This window comes from Anguilla anguilla, chromosome 5, assembly GCF_013347855.1.
Source record: "Anguilla anguilla isolate fAngAng1 chromosome 5, fAngAng1.pri, whole genome shotgun sequence".
Lineage (NCBI taxonomy): Eukaryota > Metazoa > Chordata > Actinopteri > Anguilliformes > Anguillidae > Anguilla > Anguilla anguilla.
This window is the reverse complement of record NC_049205.1, coordinates 20,471,283-20,491,421: the sequence shown is the minus strand read 5'-3', so window position 1 is coordinate 20,491,421 and position 20,139 is coordinate 20,471,283. Positions and strand designations below refer to the sequence as shown.

The 20,139-nt window shown below is 42.1% G+C and overlaps 2 protein-coding genes across 5 annotated transcripts in view; one reads left to right on the top strand and one right to left on the bottom strand.

Moving 5' to 3' along the window:
- The window catches only part of LOC118227581 (E3 ubiquitin-protein ligase arih1-like), a 30,651-nt gene extending 28,694 nt beyond the window's left edge, over positions 1 to 1,957 (bottom strand). For 2 of the 4 annotated variants that reach the window (XM_035418193.1, XM_035418192.1), the window contains exon 1: positions 1,435 to 1,956. In XM_035418193.1, the coding sequence (XP_035274084.1) occupies positions 1,435 to 1,719 (285 nt within the window). In that variant the 5' untranslated portion in view covers positions 1,720 to 1,956. Of the gene's footprint in view, positions 1 to 1,434 lie in introns of all 4 variants that reach the window. The other 2 variants (XM_035418190.1, XM_035418194.1) reach the window with 2 other exon arrangements.
- A 504-nt stretch (positions 1,958 to 2,461) lies between these two features.
- LOC118227057 (beta-hexosaminidase subunit alpha-like) lies at positions 2,462 to 16,372 on the top strand. The gene is made up of 14 exons (XM_035417155.1): positions 2,462 to 3,229; positions 7,041 to 7,160; positions 7,928 to 7,993; positions 8,703 to 8,749; positions 9,213 to 9,323; positions 9,741 to 9,842; positions 10,500 to 10,632; positions 10,988 to 11,168; positions 11,762 to 11,848; positions 12,129 to 12,201; positions 12,372 to 12,546; positions 14,061 to 14,151; positions 15,288 to 15,395; positions 15,682 to 16,372. Exons 1-14 carry the CDS (start codon positions 2,950 to 2,952, stop codon positions 15,743 to 15,745), a joined length of 1,638 nt encoding a protein of 545 aa, XP_035273046.1. The 5' UTR covers positions 2,462 to 2,949; the 3' UTR covers positions 15,746 to 16,372.
- The last annotated feature ends 3,767 nt before the right edge of the window (positions 16,373 to 20,139 follow it).

The following is a 20,139-nucleotide window of genomic DNA, read 5'->3' as shown; positions in this document are numbered from 1 at the left end:
GCTACTCCTACCAATGCGCTAAGATTGCCTATATCGGTCAATGGCGTTTCCCATTATGAATTAGACAGCTCATGCTAACTTTGTGGAAGCTGCCTAGTTGTTGTAAACGGTTAGCCTACTATTCTAACTGAGTGGTGAGCCCTGGATAAAGCGTTGCCTGATATGAAATGGGCAATGAGGGCAGAGTTTAGTGTAGTCCTAACCCTACCGCTCACCTCTTTGGAGGTAGACCACGCCTCTTTTAGGTTAGGCTCCTCCCGTTTGGAGCAGTTCCAGGCGCCAGAAATACAAACTGTTTTTTCTGCCAAATATAATTTAATAAATGTTGAAATAACGGCACGGATTAATAAAACGTTTTATTATAAAGTAGGCATAGAAGCACAAGCAAAAAAAGTCGAGGAGACTTCAACGTAATTGTAAATCTGAGGATAAAATTTTAAGTTTTCCTCTATGGGAAATCACAAGTCACAAACCATTTCCTAGGTCCAGACACTTTTTTGCGGTAGGCAGAACTTCATAACACTTTATAACTACGTACATAACGGTGCTCATTTCGACACAATAAGTAGCTCGCTAACTGTTGAATAACTGAAATTAAACCGAGGGCTTTGTCTGCGTGATTTGATCTGTTCCGCCATGCTGTAGACAGACCTAGGAAATAACGTTATATCGAAACAAATGTGCCTCCATTGACTAGTATTCTAACTAGTCATCTCGCTAAATAATGATGGTTATAGTTAGAGAGAACGATACTTTCACCGAACCACAAACCTCTCTGTAGCTTGTGGCTCTGAAAATTTGCTATCGTTGGATAGTTGGCCATTATAACGTAGCTACTACTAGCTAACGATGTAAAACAGCTGTCCAGGTATTTATCGATAACGTTAGCGAACATTAATGTTTACCTAACGTTAGCAACAAAGGGTTTTTTAAAACAACGCAATGAATAACTAATTCTTAACTAACTTAACAAATAAGTTATTTCGCTAACGACAGTAACATTCCCCACGAAACTGGGATCCACCCACATAAAACTAGCAACGTTAACAAAGTTATCTGTATAGCACATACATACACTGCAATAATAGCAACTAAGTTATATAACTATTTATTACGATTTTTATAGCGAGTCAACTTTAGCTTGCTGGTATATGGGAACTCAATATTCTAGCAGCTTAAGCTGGTAAGTGACTTAGCTAACGTTACTAGTAAGGTAGAACTTATGGTTAAGTTATCGATCATAAGATAGTAGCCGTCATTTAGTTGTGTTTGCCTTTTAGATAACTCATCTAGCTAGCTAATACCAACTCTTACTTCACCAGGGCTAACGCCAACAACATCTATGGTACTGCGTTTCATTCTACAGTCTGCGGCCTAGCCACTTTTCTGAATCCCCGGCCTTTCCTGTGGCTGACTTGCCTCCAAACACCTCACCTGGATGACCTCGTTGACCTCCCTGATACACTCCACCATATGCTGGAGGATCTGTTCGGCAGTCAACACTTCGAAACGGTAGTCCTCTTCATCTTGGCTAGGCCCGAGGCTACTGCTCCCGGTGTCCGCGCACTCGTCCCGCTCACCACCGGCCACGACGGGATCGACCAGCTCCACATCTCCGATCTCCAGGGTGTCGTCTTCGGGCTCCTCTTCTCCGCTATCTTCGCTGCATTCCTCTTCCTCGTCGTCGAATTCATAATTGTAACCCTCGTCCGAGTCCATTACTAGGTTAATTTTAGTTAAGGACAAGAAACTGTACAGATGAGAGACACGCGACTGACAATACACAAGGCCAAAAAACAAATCCCCAAACGAAATATGACTTCAAAATTTCAGTTGTAGAGAAAATAACAACACAAGCGCCGCGGCTACTGGGCCAACAAAAGGACGCGATGTAATGAACCAACTGTGACCCTACGTCACGCGGAAAAGTAAAAAAAAAAAACTGTAGCAATTTAAATAAAGTCGGTTAAAAGAACAAAGTTTGTGGCATGCGCAACATTTTGACAATTCCGGTGAATTACAGCTGCCATGTTGAGTGTGGTATTCGCAAATAGTTTCACTATTCTGCTTATGTTTAATTTAGTTTTGCTTTATTTTTCGATTGATCGGGCGTTGGTTAATGCACCTCACTAGATGGTTAATAACAGACTGTATTTATATTTAAAATAGGATATGGATAGTTGTTACTATGATTATTTTACGAGTTCACTGACGTAGGCCTATATGATCCGTTTTATTTTCATAGGCATTAACTATATGAACATTATTATTATTATTATAGAAACAACAAAAACAACAATAATAATCACAGTAATAATAATCCACACCGTGCAAACAGGAATTAATAGAAGTTCATCAAAACATTGTTTGGGGGGGTGTTGGGTGAGCCATTAAAAGTGGTGATGTAAATTGGTAATATGCTCGTATCGTCTACAGAGCCCTACCTGAAGTTTTATAATAATAATAAGAATTATTATTATTATTATTATTATTCCACAGAAATGTTTTAATAGTAGGCTAGCTAACTAGCTACGAAGGACGACCGCTGCTGCTTTCGTCAAACAAACTTTATGCATGAGATATAACGCAGACAATGGGACACGTTTTTTGTGGACGCCAAATGTTAGGCGGATAGTGGACACGTTTTCTATAGGCCCTTATTGGATTGCCCCAGTGTGGTTCACCTCGTAGGCTATTGTATTCACACTTCAAAAACACGGCCCAAATTGTACTTCATGCATAAACGAAGTCACGTGTCACATTATGTTTGAAGTCTGGGCGTCATATGACTTACAACCTGTTGATTTCAGCAACAAACGTAGCTGTGGTTTGACTGCGCTGCCCAACAGTAGCCTATTCCAATGATTCTTGTTAGATACAGCATCTATGCGACTTGGATTTTCTGTTTCCATCACCCGTTGATCGTTGGCTAACCTAGTTTGCTGGGAAATGATTGCATTATTCAGCTATGTTAAAAAAGAATCAAAAATTAATGTTCTAAATATGTTGTTCATATTTTGGTTGATGCTGTCTGAAGCGCCGATGGCTCGCTGTGTGTGGCCCTTGCCGCAGAAGATCAGTCAGTTTGCAGAGCGGTACCCACTAAATCCGAAGTCCTTTGCTTTTCTGTATGCAAATAATTCGGATGTGCAGCTCGGTTGCTCGGTTCTTGATACAGCATTCAAAAGATACTTCTCACTCACGTTCCCAGGTTACAGCGGAGGGAAAGGTAAGATTATAGTCTACTGGAATATGGTAATTATAATCTTCTTTATGATCGCATATATATCCGAACAAATAAGTAAATAAATTATCGGATACATATGCGAGCAAAAATGCAATATGTTTGTATTTATTTATTTACCTACCTTATTTACGAAATGTTCAAACTGATTTTTTAAAAATTCAAAATTCTTTTCCACGTGTATTTATTCGACTTTTTATCATTTCCTTTTGGGCTAATTAGGCTATCTAATCTAGGTTTGTTCATCATATTCCATAGCCTAGCCAATGCAGAATAAAAGGCCCTTTGTTCAAAAACTTGAAGCAGAGCATTGTAACTACACTACATTTCCAAAAGTATTGTGGGCACCTGCACATCACATCCATAATGTACTCGCTGAACATCCCATTCTAAAACCATGGGCATTAATATGGATTTTGACCCACCTTTGCTGTTGTAACACCCTCCACTCCTCTGGGAAGGCTTTCCAGTTGATTGTGGAACATGGCTGTGGGGATTTGCTTCCATTCAGCCACAAGAGCATTAGTCAGATTGGGCACTGATGTTGGGTGTAAGGCCTGGCTCACAGTCGGCATTCCAGTTCTTCCGAAAGGTGTTTGACAGGGTGGAGGTCAGGGCTCTGTGCAGGCCAGTCTAGTTCTTCACCATCAGACTCAGCAAACCATTTGTTTATGGACATTGTTTTGTTTACAGGGACATTGTCATGCTGAAGCAGGGATGTGCCTTCCCCAAACTGTTGCCCCAAAGTAGGAAGCGCACAATTCTCTAGAATATCATTGTATGTTGTAGCATTAAAATGTCCCTTCACTGAAACTAAGGGACCTAGCTCAAACCATAAAAAACAGTTCCAGACCATTATTCCTTATCCACCAAACTTTACAGTTGGCACTATTCAGACCAGTACAGTTGGCATTATGCATTCCACCAAACTCAGATTCATCCGTCAGACTGCCAGATCGTGAAGAGTGATTCATCACTCCAGAGAACGTGTTTCCAGAGGTAGTTTGGAACTGTGTTGCAACCGAGGACAGATTAATTTTACATGCTGCATGCTTCACCATTCTGTGGTCCTATTTTATGAGATTGTGTGGCCTACCACTTTGCGGCTGAGCTGTTGTTGCTCCTATACATTTCCACTCCACAATAACAGCACTTACAGGTGACTGGGATAGCTCCAGCAGGACAGAAATTTTACAAACTGACTTGTTGGAAAGGTGCCATCCTATGATGGTGCCATGTTGAATGTCACTGAGCTCTTCATTACGACCCATTCTACTGCTAATGTTTGCCTATGGAGATTGCATGGCTGTATGCTTGATTTTATGCAGCAATGGGTGCGGCTAAAATAGCCGAAACCAATAATTAGAAGGGGTGTCCACATACTTTTGGAAATGAAGTGTATTTGCTCTAGGCCTATACACAATAAGATGAGGCCAGGGCGTTTGTGATTGACTAACAACAGAAAAATCAGAAAGTAGCACAGACAAGTGTATTTTGTATTTTTACTGATCTGCTGGAAAAGTTACATTGTCTGGCATTTGGCCAGATTTTGCTACTTCCATCATACAGCGCAGAGTTGCCTCTTGATATTACACCAAACAAATACATTTTGTCATCAAAAAATTTTTTTGTTCTCAAAACAACTGTCATCAAGTAACAGTTGAACCTTGGATTCAGGAGGAACAATGTGGGTTTCGTCCAGCGGTCCTGCTTTTTATCCTCTCACAAATATTTGAGGGGGCGTGGGAATTTGCTTATCCGATCTACATGTGTTTTGTGGATTTGGAGAAGGCATATGACCTGCTCCTCGGGGTCTGTTGTGGGAGTATGGGGTGCCAGGGTCTCTACTGCAAGCCATTTGGGCCCTGTACGCTCAGAGCGAGAGCTGTGTTTGCATTCTCAGCATTAAGTCAAGCTCCTTCAGTGTTGGTTTCGGCCTCCGCCAAGGGTGCACCTTGTCTCCTCTCCTGTTGATAATTTTCATGGACAAGATCTCAAGCCACAGCCAAGGGCTGGAGGGTGTCCAGCTTTGGGACAGAAGGGTGGCGTCTCGACTGTTTGTGACCTCTGATGCGCACTAGAACGGTTTGCAACTGAGTGTGATGTGGCTGGGATGACGATCAGCTCCTCAGTGTCTGTGGCCATGGTCCTCTCTCGGAAAAAGACGGCTTGTCTAATGGTAAATGGACTGCATTTATATAGCGCTTTTATCCAAAGCGCTTTACAATTGATGCCTCGCATTCACCAGAGCAATTAGGTTAGGTGTCTTGCTCAGGGACACTTCGACATGCCCAGGGCGGGGGATCGAACCGGCAACCCTCCGACTGCCACACAACCGCTCTTACCTCCTGAGCTATGTCGCCCCTACTTATAGTGAGGGGAAAGCAACTGCCCCAGGTGGAGGAGTTCAAGTATTTTGGGGTCTTATTCACGAGTGAGGGTAAAAGGGATCGGGAGGTCGTCTGACATGTACGTTTACTGTGGCCACTGTATTGGATGGTGTTGGTGAAGAAAGAGCTGGCCAAAAGGCAGTCAATCGTCCCTACTCTCACCTATGGTCACGAGCTATGGGTAGTGAACGAAAGAGTGCAATCACGAATACAAGTGGCCAAAATGGGTGGTGGGATGTACTCTCCTTGAGCTCAGCTGTCCGGGAGGATCTCACAGTACAGCCACATTGAGAGGAGTCAGTTGATGTGGTTCGGGAATCTTATTAGGGTTCCCCCTGGGCACCTCCCTTTGGAGGTGTTCCGGGTCTGTCCTGCTGGGAGGAGACCCAGGGGCAGACCTAGGATATGCTGGAGAGATTGCATCCCCCAGCTGGCCTGGTATCGCCTTGGGATCCCCTGGGATGAGTTGGAGGATGTCTCTGGGGAGACCGACTAAGCGGTTAGAAAATGGATGGATGGATGGATGGATCAAGTAACAAAATGAGCTAAACAAAATATTTGTTATCTCGTAATTGTATACCCAGCTACATCTCTAGATCAAGCTCAATAACATTTTTCCTCATTATATCAGTGTATAGCAGGCTGTAGATGTGGCTTTTAAAGGTTTACAAAATATGAAGTAATATTTAATAAAATATTACTTCATAAGACTGAAAATTATCTAGAAAATTATCTAACATAACCTTACATTCCACAATGTGCTCATAATAATTGACAGTCATCCACAAGAAAAAACAGGGGGTACCAAAATCCATTCAGGATATGAGGTGATTAGGTTATATCGGAGATGAGCACAGAGTATGTCCTCATTCTGTTTTCCCAGCTGTTGTCTGATCTCTTACGTTTCATGTCAGCACTAGATGATTACAACTAACTGAGAAATGTGTGCTAATGGTGACTCTGTTTTTGAAATGTGTTAAATCACTGAAACATGTTGGAATGAGTCAGCATTTAGAGTGTGTAAACTAATACAATTCAACTGGAAGTCTGGGGGATTCAGATGCATTAAAAATTGTGCCAATGTCCAGGTCTACATCTGTACATTGTCAGCGTACCTCATACAGAGTGACAGAATGATGCATGATAGCTGTGCATATTTTAAGGCGATATTTACTTTGATCACACATATTTTATTCATACTTTGCTTTATAAGAAAAATGTTTGGCCTAAATACACCATTTTAAAAAGAATCTGGCTCCCAGAAAAGAGTTGTTGAAGAACCGTGGTATAAGCTGAAGGATTGCCTGGAAAAATCTGTAAAACCAATGGAGGGAATAGTGCAGTCTGCCTGATATTCCAAAGTTATCAGAAGTAGTTCACCTTAGCTTGCTGGTGTTCTTTTCCAGAGAGGATTCAGGACCGTCTAGTAGAAAATCCTTCCTCCGGAGGGTACACCTATGCCCTGGTAGTAAGTGTACAAGAGGACGACTGTGATGGCTACCCAAATGCGGAGTCCGAAGAGAAATGTGAGTGAAATCAATTTGAGATTCTTTGACTATTTCCCTTGTGAAAGCGAAGTACATCAGGTGGAATTTTGGTGGTGCTTGGAATGTTAAGATCACAGTGGAACACAGAGTAGGTCTCAGCCAAGTATGTGTTTGAAACACATTAACTCATAATTAGATGATGATGAAATTTGGATAGACTCCTGCAGATACCTGATGATTTACAATGAAACAACTTAAAAAATAATATTTTTGAAGTCAATATTGGAGAAACAAATGCTTCTTTTAAAATTGCAACATGCAGTTTTACTGGAGTCCTTAGTTTAGCATAGTTTAGTTATTTTACATATCTATTCACAAAGGTCCAATACATTCCAGTTTGATCATTTTTAATTCTACTGCTAAGAAAAGTTAGTGAGTGGGATTACATAATGCATGTTCATTACACAGAATGAATGGCTCACTTATATGCATACCTTTATGTGCGGGTAGTTGTGGGAATGTGGCCACCATTATGTCTGCGTATGAAGCTTCTGATTGGTGAATACTTTCTGGCTACTTACTGGTAATTTCCAGAAGGGTACAGTATGTATAGCCATAAATCATCCACCAGTCACCATTGACGTTTGCCTATTGGTTTTTAACAATGCAATCTGTGATGGGTGAAGATCCTGTTCTTTCTGCCAGGAAGGTGATGTCACGGCTGTCTTATTGACATTCTGTTATCCCTGGTCGGGTGAACGTATATGGAACATGATGTTATGTGTTGTGTTTCTGCTTGTCTACAGACAACCTGAGTGTGTCTGCAGGCGGTGGGCTGTTGGTGGCCAAGACGGTGTGGGGGGCCCTGAGAGGTACTGGGCCTGAGGCCGCTGCTTGTGTTAGATGCTTGCATCTGCTCTTTTCAAAAACCTAAGCTTGGTGAACCTGTACATTCATTCAGAAGAATGTGGTTTGATGATTTGTTTCAGTTCAATGCTATTTTATTTGTATAGAGATTTTTACAGGAACTGTTCTGTTAATATCCTTTAAATTAGAATATGAAAACAGGAACCCACCAAAAAAAGAAAGTGAGGTAGAAAAAAGAATATCAATGAGGAGACTTGGCTATAGAGGGGGAATCCATCTTCTGCCATGGTGGGTGTCTATAGTTAAAGTTAAAATAAATGGTGATTGGGAGGTAATACCGAATCTATCAGGTTGATTTTTATCATAGTGGTTCAGCATATTGTGGCCCAGGGTATTCAACTAACTGTTAAGATGGAAAGTCCAAGCAAATAAGTGTATATAATTATGCAGGTCAGAAGTGCAAATTGATACATCTAGGTCTCTGTGTCACGGTGTGGCCTTAAACCAGGAGAGGGTTGGGGCCAGAACAGTCTGAACTCAGGGTGGGGCCAGGGAGCAGAAACTGCAGTGAAGAGAACAGAAAATTACATGGGTTAGGAACTTGTATACCTGAATCCATCAAACTAAACTGTGTGGTGTTATTCTGTTGGAATGATTGTATCTACCATACACTGGGGAATTTCCTGTTTGATTTTATTATTATTGAATTTCTAGGCTTGGAGTCATTCAGTCAGCTGGTTTACCAAGATGAGAATAACAGCGTAAGTACTATGAACAAAATGTACATTTTAACCTCTGGCCCACTTGGGGTTCAGCATGCTGACTAGATGCAAAATATTAACAAAATGTTATCTGTCACAATTAACACAGTTCTGTATCAGTATTAAAGAACGTGCACCAAAAGCACAGATATGATGAATTTTAAATGGCTTCTGTCTTGTTGTGATGCACATTTTCAGTGTGCCTGTTTTATGTTTCTTGTGCCACCTGTAAGCTGAAACATCACCTTCTACCTCAGTGGAGTAATGTAGTTCAGCGGGTTCATAGTAAGGCCCCGGGCTATTACAGAGCATAGCAGTTGTCGGAGTAGTATATCTGATTTGCAGTTTTCTGTAAGTGAAGCCATCCATGCATGAAATCATGAATGACCTAATTAAATGGCGGTAATTTGTTCCAGAGGCGTAGCGGGTGGCATCACCTGACCGTTTCCTGTTATGGTTTCAGTTCTTCGTCAATAAGACCGAAATTGAAGACTTCCCACGTTTCCTCTACAGAGGGATCCTGCTTGACACATCCCGGCACTTTTTACCCGTGCAAACCATCCTTAAGACCCTGGTAACCAACTCTACATTCTGCTACAGGAGGACAGAGAGGGAGAGAATCAAAGCAAATACAATTTGACACTGAAAGTTGGGAGAAAAATAAAGATTGGGGTTTTCAAAATCTTGGAAAAATAAGTATAATGGAGAAACTATTTTCTTTGAAGCAGTGTTAAGCAATGTGGGATAGAAAGATAACTTTGATAGTGTAAACAAACCTTCCATGTATGTAGATTTTAGCAGAATTTAAAACGAGTTCTCCTTTGAAACTTAAATTCAATTCAATAAATTGTATTTGTCCCCAAGGGGACAAATAAAGCAAAAGATTTTAGTAAGAAACAAAAGGAGAAAAAGAAAGAAAATTTGAAAACAGAGCCTGCTGGTATGACAGTGAGGCTCCACCCCCCCCCCCCCCCCCCGTTTGACCCCACAGGATGCCATGTCGTACAGCAAGCTCAACGTGTTTCATTGGCACATTGTGGATGACCCTTCCTTCCCGTACCAGAGCCGAAGCTTCCCCCACCTCAGCAACCAGGTACAGTCCTGATGGTTCATTCCAGAACTGTTGGAGTGCCTTGGCCCATAGGCAGGATGACAACAAAAGGAACCTCATGTCTCATTCGGTTTTCTTCTCTGTTTTTTAGTCTTGGAGAGACTGTGGAAAACTCTCTTGTGTAGCTTTATAAGTGCATTTCACACTCAGGATAAGTCAGTGTTCAGTCAGCTCAGGAAATTAATCGAAATTCAGCTCATGAATTTCAACGCTCAGTTCAGTTTAAATGGCCATAATCAGTTAATTTCCTAAATTGGTAGAATGAAAATCAAGTTGACCCTCAACTCTTGTGTATATTAGGAATGGTTTTGATTTTATAAGTTAATACGGATTTTAATATGCGTATTCATTTTGGTTTTGACATATATTCCAGTAATAGTTTTGTTGTGTGCATTAGAAGTGATTTAATTTGCACATAATTAATGATATTGAGGTCAACAAAATAATGGTTTTGAGGCATATATTGCAAATGGTTTTGATGCGTAAGTAATTCAGATTATGTTTGGTATATTAATAATGGGGGTGTATATATCATTATGAGTTTGATATTTGTATGGATAATTATGTGGATGGGTTTGTTAATTAGATTTTGATGTGTGCACATGAATGTACATATAAATCTTTTTTTTTTTGGTTAAGGGTGCTTTCCACCCCAGCACCCACGTGTACACCCAGACAGACGTGAGGAGGGTTATCTCTCATGCCCGACTGCATGGGATCAGGGTCCTGCCTGAATTCGACACGCCCGGCCACACCCAGTCCTGGGGTAAAGGTATGCCTTACCTGCTGGACAGGGAGTGTTCCTGCAAGGTAGAGGTAGAGACTTAGGAACCAGGCTTGTAACCAGAAGGTTGCTGCTGTGTTAACATTTACCTGGTTGTCTTCAATATCTGTCTGGTTGTATAAATGTACAAGATGTAAAAATGTGAACTCTGGGTATGGCTGGATAATATTCAGGTAATGTGCTGAGGGAGCATGTACCTGTCACTCTTTGATTTTCACTGTGCTGTCTAATGTACATCCAGAACCACAGTAAACACTGTGCTCACCTCGCTTTAGAAGATCTGCCATTGTATCTTTCATCAACACGAATGTGACCCTGTTCTCTTTGTTTGATGTGATTCAAGGCCAGCCCAACCTGCTGACTCCCTGTTACCATGGTGGCAAGCCATCGGGGACGCTGGGCCCGGTCAACCCGGCTGCTGGGTCCAGCTACCAGTTCATGACCCGCTTGCTGAAGGAGATTTCCAGTGTCTTTCCCGATTCATATGTTCATCTTGGAGGGGATGAGGTGGACTTTAGCTGCTGGTATGGAGCACCCCCCGCCCGCAAGACAGGAGCTGTCATTAAAAAAGCTTGTTAGGTTTGCTACACTCAAGGATAGCTGTAGTTCGGGGCCAACTACTAACATGTTTCACAATAGCTTTCTTTAACCCTGGGGCTAACTGCCATATTAGAATATTCTCATAACTGTTTGACTGTTCATTCTGATAAATAAATAAAAAAACTTGGTGTCAGCCTGCTCTGGAGCAGGGCTAAGATAACCACAGCTATGATTGGTGCTATCCCACATGTGAGGATGCAGCTGCATTGAACCTAGCTTAGGGCTATAGATGTTCTAGAATGCTCTCACCCCAGGGGTTAGTATAGAGTGAAAACCCTCTCTGTTCCCTCAATTTTAACATGATATTTCTGAGGCTTTCTTGAATATCGAGAAAAAATCAGGACAGCTGCACCTTTTTGTGCAGAAGAATTATTTGATTTCCTAAATGAGATAATTAAGCTGATTTCCCTGAGTGTGTGTGTGTGTGAAATTTTGCGCAGCTGTGTGAAATTAGCTTTTGGTAAATGTTTTGAAACAGTGAATGCAGAGCTATGTGAGAACACACTGCCCCTTACAGGAAATCCAACCCTGATGTCCGAATGTTCATGAGCAAGATGGGATTTGGGAGTGACTTCACTAAACTGCAAGCATTCTACATGGAAAGGTAGATAAAACTGCACGTACAGTACACGTGTGTATACTGTAGGCACACACACACACGTACACAGAAACACATACACATGCAAACACATGCACATGGACACACACACACACACACACATGCAAACATATGCACCACAAACACACACACAGATACACACGCGTGCATACACATGCATGCATGAACACACACACACACACACACACACACACACACACACAGTAGGCTTGAAGCAGGTTCCTCAGTGCCTGTTCTGATCGTAATGCTACAATGTATCTTCCAGCCTCATTAATATCACCGGTTCTTTGAAGAAGACATCCATTGTCTGGCAGGAGGTGTTTGACTACCATGAAAAGGTGAGTATAGAGTATGCTCCATACTCACTTTAGAGTGTACTTACGCAAGAAACTGTCTATTACCATACAACTCTGAAAGAATGGGTATACTTTATTACCATAAGATACTGAGCATGCTTTACTGTGACAGAATGAGTATCCTTTAATTCCACTTGGTACCTGTGTTTTAGCCCAAGCTCCTGTCAGTGGTGGAGGTGTGGAGAGGGGGTTGTTACCTGTGCAAGATGAGGAAGGTGACCCGGGCGGGGCTGCGGGCCATCCTGGCCTCGCCCTGGTACCTGGACCAGCCCGGCCCAACCCACGACTGGTCCCCATACTACAACGTGCGCCCGCTGGCATTCACCGGTCAGAGCTGGCGTGGGCCGGTCCCAGCGCCGTGTGTGGGGATTCCAGTGCAGCGTGCCGTGACTCTGGCGCTGTGTGTGGATACTTGTGTGCCGTGTGGTCTGTTTGAGTGCTGTGTTAAGTGATTGAGCTCAGCGTTTCGGTGGCTGAGCACTGTTTGGTGATTCCAGTTCCAAGTGCGATGATGCCAGTGCTGTATCTGGTGATTGAGTGCATTTTGGCATCACTAGTGTGCATTTTGCAGACAAGACCAGGCCAGAATAAACAATGGCATGAATCACACAGCCTGTGTATACAGCCGGTTTGCAAGTGTTCTCAAATAGAAGCAGTATTTTCCATTTGTCAGATTTTAAAATGATAACTATCTTGAAAATTTTACTTCTTAAATTTTACTGACATTTTTTAAAAATCATATTTTACACACACGATGCCGTATATTCCAGAATGAATGTGGCTGTGTATTGATTGGCTGTTTTCATGTGATTTGCATGTCACATTTCTTTTGCTCTCCACAAGATGGCATAACAGAATTAGCCCCTCCCTGTACAGCCAGACAATGCTGTCTTTATGTGCTGTCAGATTATGGGAGTGATGATTCAGCTGACATGGGATAATGGGGTGCTTTATAACAGGCAAACAAGATCATATGATTAACTTAGAGGAACAAAAAGATCGCCTAATTCAGCATTGAGATGAATGCGTTCACAGTTTAAATGTTTTCAATCTGTTTGTCATTATTATTTGCTGTCTAAGTAAATATGCTTCTCTAGGGTGATTTACCTAAGCCACAGCATTGTTATTTATGAATGAATTTATTTTTACATATTATACATTTAAGTGGCTGGATATTTATTGAACTTGTTTAAGATGAAGTGCCTTGCCTTAGGAAACTGTTCCTCCACTCAGGAAAAAACCACTCCCTCCTTATTTTCTCAAACTATTCTCCACTCTTTGTACCAGTATCACATTTACATTTAAAGCCAATTCTCTTTTAGTTTAAAGAGGAATCTACAGAGGCCTGTAAGAAAAAAATTACCAGAAAATAAAACGGTAAAAAAGTCACTATTGGTCATTCCAGGTTTCTTTAAAGCCTTGCTCTTATTCGGGACTTTGATTATGTCTTACATTTACATTATGATATCAGTATAGCAGTATAGCCATGTTGGATTCAGTTGTGTTTTTTCAGCCACCGGTGACCAGGTTCTGATACTGTAATACGTACTGCAGTGACCTGTTCTGCAGTTCCATGGTGATGCTTCCCCCTGCTGGATCCAAGTAATCATTACTCAGAAAAGCACAGTTTAGACTAAAACCGAAAAGCATAATGTAGTTTTAATTTAAATATCAGACCAATTTTCAGCGGTACGTTCATGCCACGTAGATTTGAGAGGCATCGACAAGGAAGATTTGATTTGGTTTTGATTGTGTGTGAGTATGTCTACTTGCCGTGTGTGTGCGTGTGTCTGTCTGTCTGTCTGTATTAAGTATGTGGTTGTGTGCTTGCACTGTTCCAGGTTCTGAGCAACAGAAACAGCTGGTGATTGGTGGAGAGGTCTGCATGTGGGGGGAGTATGTGGACGCCACCAACTTGGCACCCATGCTGTGGTAAGAGAAGCTCAACAGGACACACATACTGTATAGCCCACTCAGGGTAATCAGTGCAGACACTTGGGGTAAATCAGAACATACATACACAGAGTCACATTCAGATTACATTCCACATACCTGCTCTCAAAATATGCTCCACATCACCACACTGCAGTGATAAATAGAATAAATATGATGGCTTCAGCTCATGTTCACCAGTAAGAACTCACACTGAGGATGACAGCTGTGAGTGGGTAGCTTTTTAAACTGTAGGTATGTGTGTCCGTGTGTCTCTATGTCTCTGTGTATATGTGTAATACATGTGCTTTTGTGTGAGTGTGTGTGTGTGTGTGTGTGCGTGTATGCATGTGTGTGCCTGTCTGTGTGTGTGTGTGTGTGTGTGTGTGTGTGTGCATGTGTGTGCTTGCTTGTGTATGTGTGTGTGTGTGTGTGTGTGATTGTGTGTATGCGTGTGTTCATGTGTGTGTGCTTGTGTGTGAGTGTGTGCATATGTGTGTGTGTTTATGCATGTGTATGTGTGTGCGTGTGCATGCGCATGTGTGTGTGCTTGTGTATGCATGTGTGTGTGTATTTGTGTGTGCGTGTGCGTGCATGTGTATGCATGTGCATGAGTGTGTTTGTGTGTGTGTGTGCATGTGTATGCATGTGTGTATGTATTTGTGTGTGTGTGTGCATGTGTATGCATGTGCATGTGTGTGTGTGTATTTGTGTGTGTGTGTGCATGTGTATGCATGTGTGCGTTTGTATTTGTGTGTGTGTGCATGTGTATGAATGTGCATGTGTGTGTGTGTATTTGTATGTGTATGCATGTGTGTGTGTGTATTTGTGTGTGTGTGCGCATGTGTATGCGTGTGTGTGTGTGTATTTGTGTGTGTGTGCGCATGTGTATGCATGTGTGTGTGTGCGCATGTGTATGCGTGTGTGTGTGTGTATTTGTGTGTGTGTGCGCATGTGTATGCATGTGTGTGTGTGCGCATGTGTATGCATGTGTGTGTGTGTATTTGTGTGTGCGTGCGCATGTGTATGCATGTGTGTGTGTGTGTGTGTGTGTGTGTGTGTGTGTATTTGTGTGTGTGTGCATGTGTATGCATGTGTGTGTGTGTATTTGTGTGTGTGTGTGTGTGTGTGCACAGGCCGAGGGCGAGCGCAGCAGCGGAGAGGCTCTGGAGCGATGAGGAGCAGACCTGCTCTGTGTCTGATGCCTTCCCCCGCCTGGCTGAGTTTCGCTGCAGGCTGCTGAGGTACGGGAGGATAGGGGGATGGGGGGGCATCAGTGTGCTGTCTGAGAACACCCTCCCTTTCTGGGAAAAAGAATTAGCCATCAGATGAAAAGCAAACACGTGTGAAATTTCACCTCCTTTTCATGTTGATTATATTATGTTGTTGTGACATGCTGAAGTTAAGGGATGCCTGAGCTGTATGTTTACAGCCTTCTTCTCTGTCTCCCTCTCTCAGATTTTTTTCTCAATACACTTCTGTCTTCCTTTTTCCTGTCTCCCTTTCTCCCCCTACACCCCCTCTCTGAAGGCGTGGGGTCCAGGCAGGCCCTCTGTCGGTGGGGCACTGCCGACAGGAGTACCAGGACGTATGAAGGCGAAATGAGGAGAGGGCCAAAGATGGACCCATGCGGGACAACAAGAGAATAAGCTTATTCACAAAGTTCTGTGTGATTCAATATGGCTACTTTGGATGGGTTTTCCTCTGGTCCAATGGCAGTATTAATATCATGTGGCCAGGTGAAACCTCTTTACCTGATCTGGAGCCTTTGCTCATGATGGATGCCATGCAATAGCCCCTGGGATTTTTGGGTGTGGTTCTCCTGATTTCACAAAGGGCTGTGTGGGCCTTGCATGCAATGTGCTCTGTAAATGCAGGATTTTATCATTAAATTGCAGTTTTTTAAGTTACTTAATTCTCCAGTAACTCCTGTCTTTCTACACCAAGTTTTTAAAAAGCATTGGTCATATGAAAATGGTCTTCCAACCTAAAACTTCAGCTGTCACAATCACCCCAGTGTAACCTCCCCTGACCACACACACACACACACACTCACAGACATGTACTCATAGGTAGTAAAAACACACTGCAGCACATCATAAAAAATAAATCCCACTCTTTGACAGGAGTTGGAATTCAGGGAGCTTATGTACTGGAGGATAGGTACTTTATTACCCTGAAAACTGACAAGAAAGACATACAGCAAAGCAGTGAACTTACAGGGCTATATTCCTGATGTTTGGTTGCCAAATTAGACACAACTTCATCACAATATACAAATGCCTCAGTTGTACATTGTAAATTTATTGATTTCACACACAAGATTTTTTCCCTTTTAAATAATTAGCCTTTGCTCATTCAAGTAATTCTGTGGTCGATCAGGTGCCTGTGGGCTGCATGTTACAGTACAGCTGCTTATGAAAGGTCTTCCTCTGTCTCCATTCTGTGCAAGCTTTGCTGTAGTCTGTGGTGTGAAGAGAAGCAGACGTGGGACACCACGTGTTTCAGAGGAGAACCGAAGCTGTCTACACTCTCTAATCGGCAGTGGGGTTCATGCATGAAAGTTGCTGCGGTTGCAGACAGTTGGCAATTCCAAATTATAGTGGGAATTGGACATGCTCAGTCCCACACTGGGTGCCAAATTTATTTTTTTTAAATGAGATCAGAAATGAAAAAATAAAATCAGTTTTTTAGCATCTATGACCGAACTCGCCATGTTCATTATGGAGAGTTTACAGATACAGGGTGCATGGGTCTGTAGAATTGCTTTCATTGTTCTACAGTCCATTCAGACTACAGTGAATGGGGGAGAGCTGAGCCCCATCAAATGGCTCAGAAGTTGATCTGACACTTATCTCCCTCCGCCCACCCGCCATCAGCACCTTCTGCTGACCTCAGCACCAGCTTGCTTTGACCAGCAACTGTTTACTGTCTGAGATCTGGGGCAGGGGAATGAGGGCGGGGCCACCTGCAGGCTGGGGGGGGGGGTGTTAGGGTACAGTTGACGTTGTTAGTTGTTGGATTGTGTAGTGGGGATCAGTAAATTGAAGGACTCCACAAGAGTTCTTCCATACAAGAGTGCAAATAATTCTAGTTAAAGGGATATTTTAGTTTCTGGGGTTGCAATACAAGAGATTTGGATAGGCAGTCCTGCGGTCTAGGGGTTTAATCCAAAACACATTGACTCAAACTGTGTGGGCCAATTAAAAACATACATAAAAAGTGAAATAATCTAAAAAATAAAAAAAAAAACAGAGAAAGCGAAGTGTCCCTTTTGACATTAATGGGCTGTTGACGGGCTCTTTCTCCTGGGACACTGGACACTGGACACTGGTTTGCGGATGGAATCAGGTCTGTGCCAGCATTGACTGGCTGAAGGCCTCACAAGGTGGCCTCACCAAACCAGGTATAGAACCCACAACCTTCTAGTTAAAAGCGCTGCCCTACGGAGTGTACACAGTTAAAGAGAATGATCCGTGCCTCCCAAATCCCATAGGGGTGTGTCCTGTCCTGAGATGAGCGGCTTTGTCAACTGATTACATCACAATCCCAGAAGGGTAGTTTCCTGTGTGTGTGTGTGTGTTTGTGTTTATGTGTTGGGGGGGCACAGACGGCAGCTGGTGGAATTACAATATCGGCACAACACAGATCAGATCCATGCACCCATCCCAACCCCCCTTTTACTGCTAATGCAACACTTTATGCAACTACTAATGATTTGGGGTTGGCAGTGTTGTGTTGGAGAAGTTTCAAAGTGAGATTTAGAGTGAGTGAAACAAAGGTTTAATTAGATTAAATGAAAATCATAGCTATACAACTAGCTTTTTAAAGCATACGCTGCAACATAACACATATTTGCACATGTATAATAATAATATTACTAATAATAATAACAACAGCCTTTGAATTCATGAATATGTATCAGTTTTATTTGTTTAATTGTGACCTTGACTAAAAGACAGGAATAATAGCTTGTGTTGACTAGAAGACTAGAATAATAGTTTGTGTTAACAACCTTGTTTCTCCATGTAACTGGTATAATTAATTTCAATAAATGCAATATTTCTTCATGTCGTTTGAAAATAAACTACAGGTGTTCCATGGTAAAAATCACTCTCAGTTGTTGAGCAGGGAATTATTGGGGCCAGAGTCAATGGTGCAGGGCTGCTGGTGATAACTTTTGCTACAATACAGGTGGGATTTCAGCAAAACCCAGATATCCATGTCAAATCTTTGAAAATTTCCATGGTTTGCCTTCCTGTTTAAACAAACAACCTAAAAAAAATAAATAAATAATAATAATCAATTCTGACGACCAATAAGCTCAAAGCCACTTATAATAAGACTTGAACATCGAACAACAGCTGGCATAGTTCTCTGCAACCATTTTCCTTGTTGAATACATGTTAATTCTGACCACAGCTGAACTTACAGTACCTATTTAAATTTTACTAAACAGACACTCCCACATATAAGAAAAACATTAGCCTTGGGGTGATGGTGGGAAAAGAAAACACATTAGGAACACATATGCCTAATGGAGCTTTCAATTCTAATTTCAGAGGAGGGTTTACATCCTCATCCCCTTTTATTGCCATAATCTCTGGCTTGCCCTTCTCAGCAAATCTTCAGGTACTCGCTGACCGCACCCTCCAATGTTGGCACAATGTGATGGAGAGTGTGCCAATCACAAATTGTGATCTTAGGTGCCAGTGTTGAACAAGTAGCGAACAAATTAAAATGAATAAATGATGGAAACTAAACAGCGTTCCACCAGTGAGGGGTTCTGGTGATTCCTGAATGGTGTTGGACACATTTTTCTGCCATGGTTTGCGTGCACTCACACCCTTAGAAGGCAAGATTGATATCACTCCTTCCACAATGGTAGTGAGTGGGTCACCTTCACCCACTGCTGAAACATTTATTTCCTGCCGAGAGGGGTATCTTTCAAGGTGAAAATGCCCCCTGTGTACAGAGGAGAATTGAGGAGAATACCACTAACATTATCCATAAGTCATAGCATTCTCAGTCACAAGATTTACTTCCAATAAAACCTTTTCAGAACGCTATGGAATCATGTCTGAGCCAGCGTGGTCCACTTCTATCGACTAGGCATGAGTTGACTGACCTTCTCATCAAAGAGTGACATTGTATTCTCCTGCAGAATTAAAATGAGCCAGAGGGAAAGATTTGGGGGGTTTCCCGGGTTGTGATAACTGATCTAGGAAACTCTGACAAAGTCTGACAAACAGAAGTCTATTTGTGATAAATAGATTTAAAATATAAAGTCATTAACACTGATTAATCCAACAATAAATAATAATAATGATAATAGTAATGATTGCACTTATATTGGGCTTTTTAACTTCCAACGACCAGGTCCGCACCTTTATGTACTTTGGCCAGCTGTCAAGTAGCTATGTACTTTGTCCAGATGGCCAGTCTGTTAATTACAGCATCTAGTATCATTACTGCACCTTGTGTAATCTTATCTAATGTAAAGCTAAAGTCTGAAATTTATTCCAACGGCCAGACCTTTTCATTTGTGCAATGATATTTGCTGTCAGTTGGTATCATTACCCCACATACTGGCAGTCTTCTGGGGGACAACAACCTCATCTAGCGGCCAGGTTTGATTCCATCCTCAGACTCCAAGCCCAAGATATAATGCATGTAATGTATTTATGCAATTCACTGTATTGTATGCCTAAGAAATACCCTTGTCAAATGCATATGTTATGTGGAAATGAAATTCTTAAAGAAAGGAGAGTGGGGTGCTATTTAATTGGGTCCTGCTCATTTGCATGTAAAATTGTTTGTTTCACAGGTCATCATGTGACTAGCATGATGACAGGTGGCCCTAACTATGAGTCCACCCATGTCACTACCCTCAGGATCCATAGGTCAGCTCAGGTCAGGGTGCATGCCATCCTTTACTGTCAGTCCAAAGCCAATACTCAGACAGACAATGCAGAGTTCAAAGGTCAA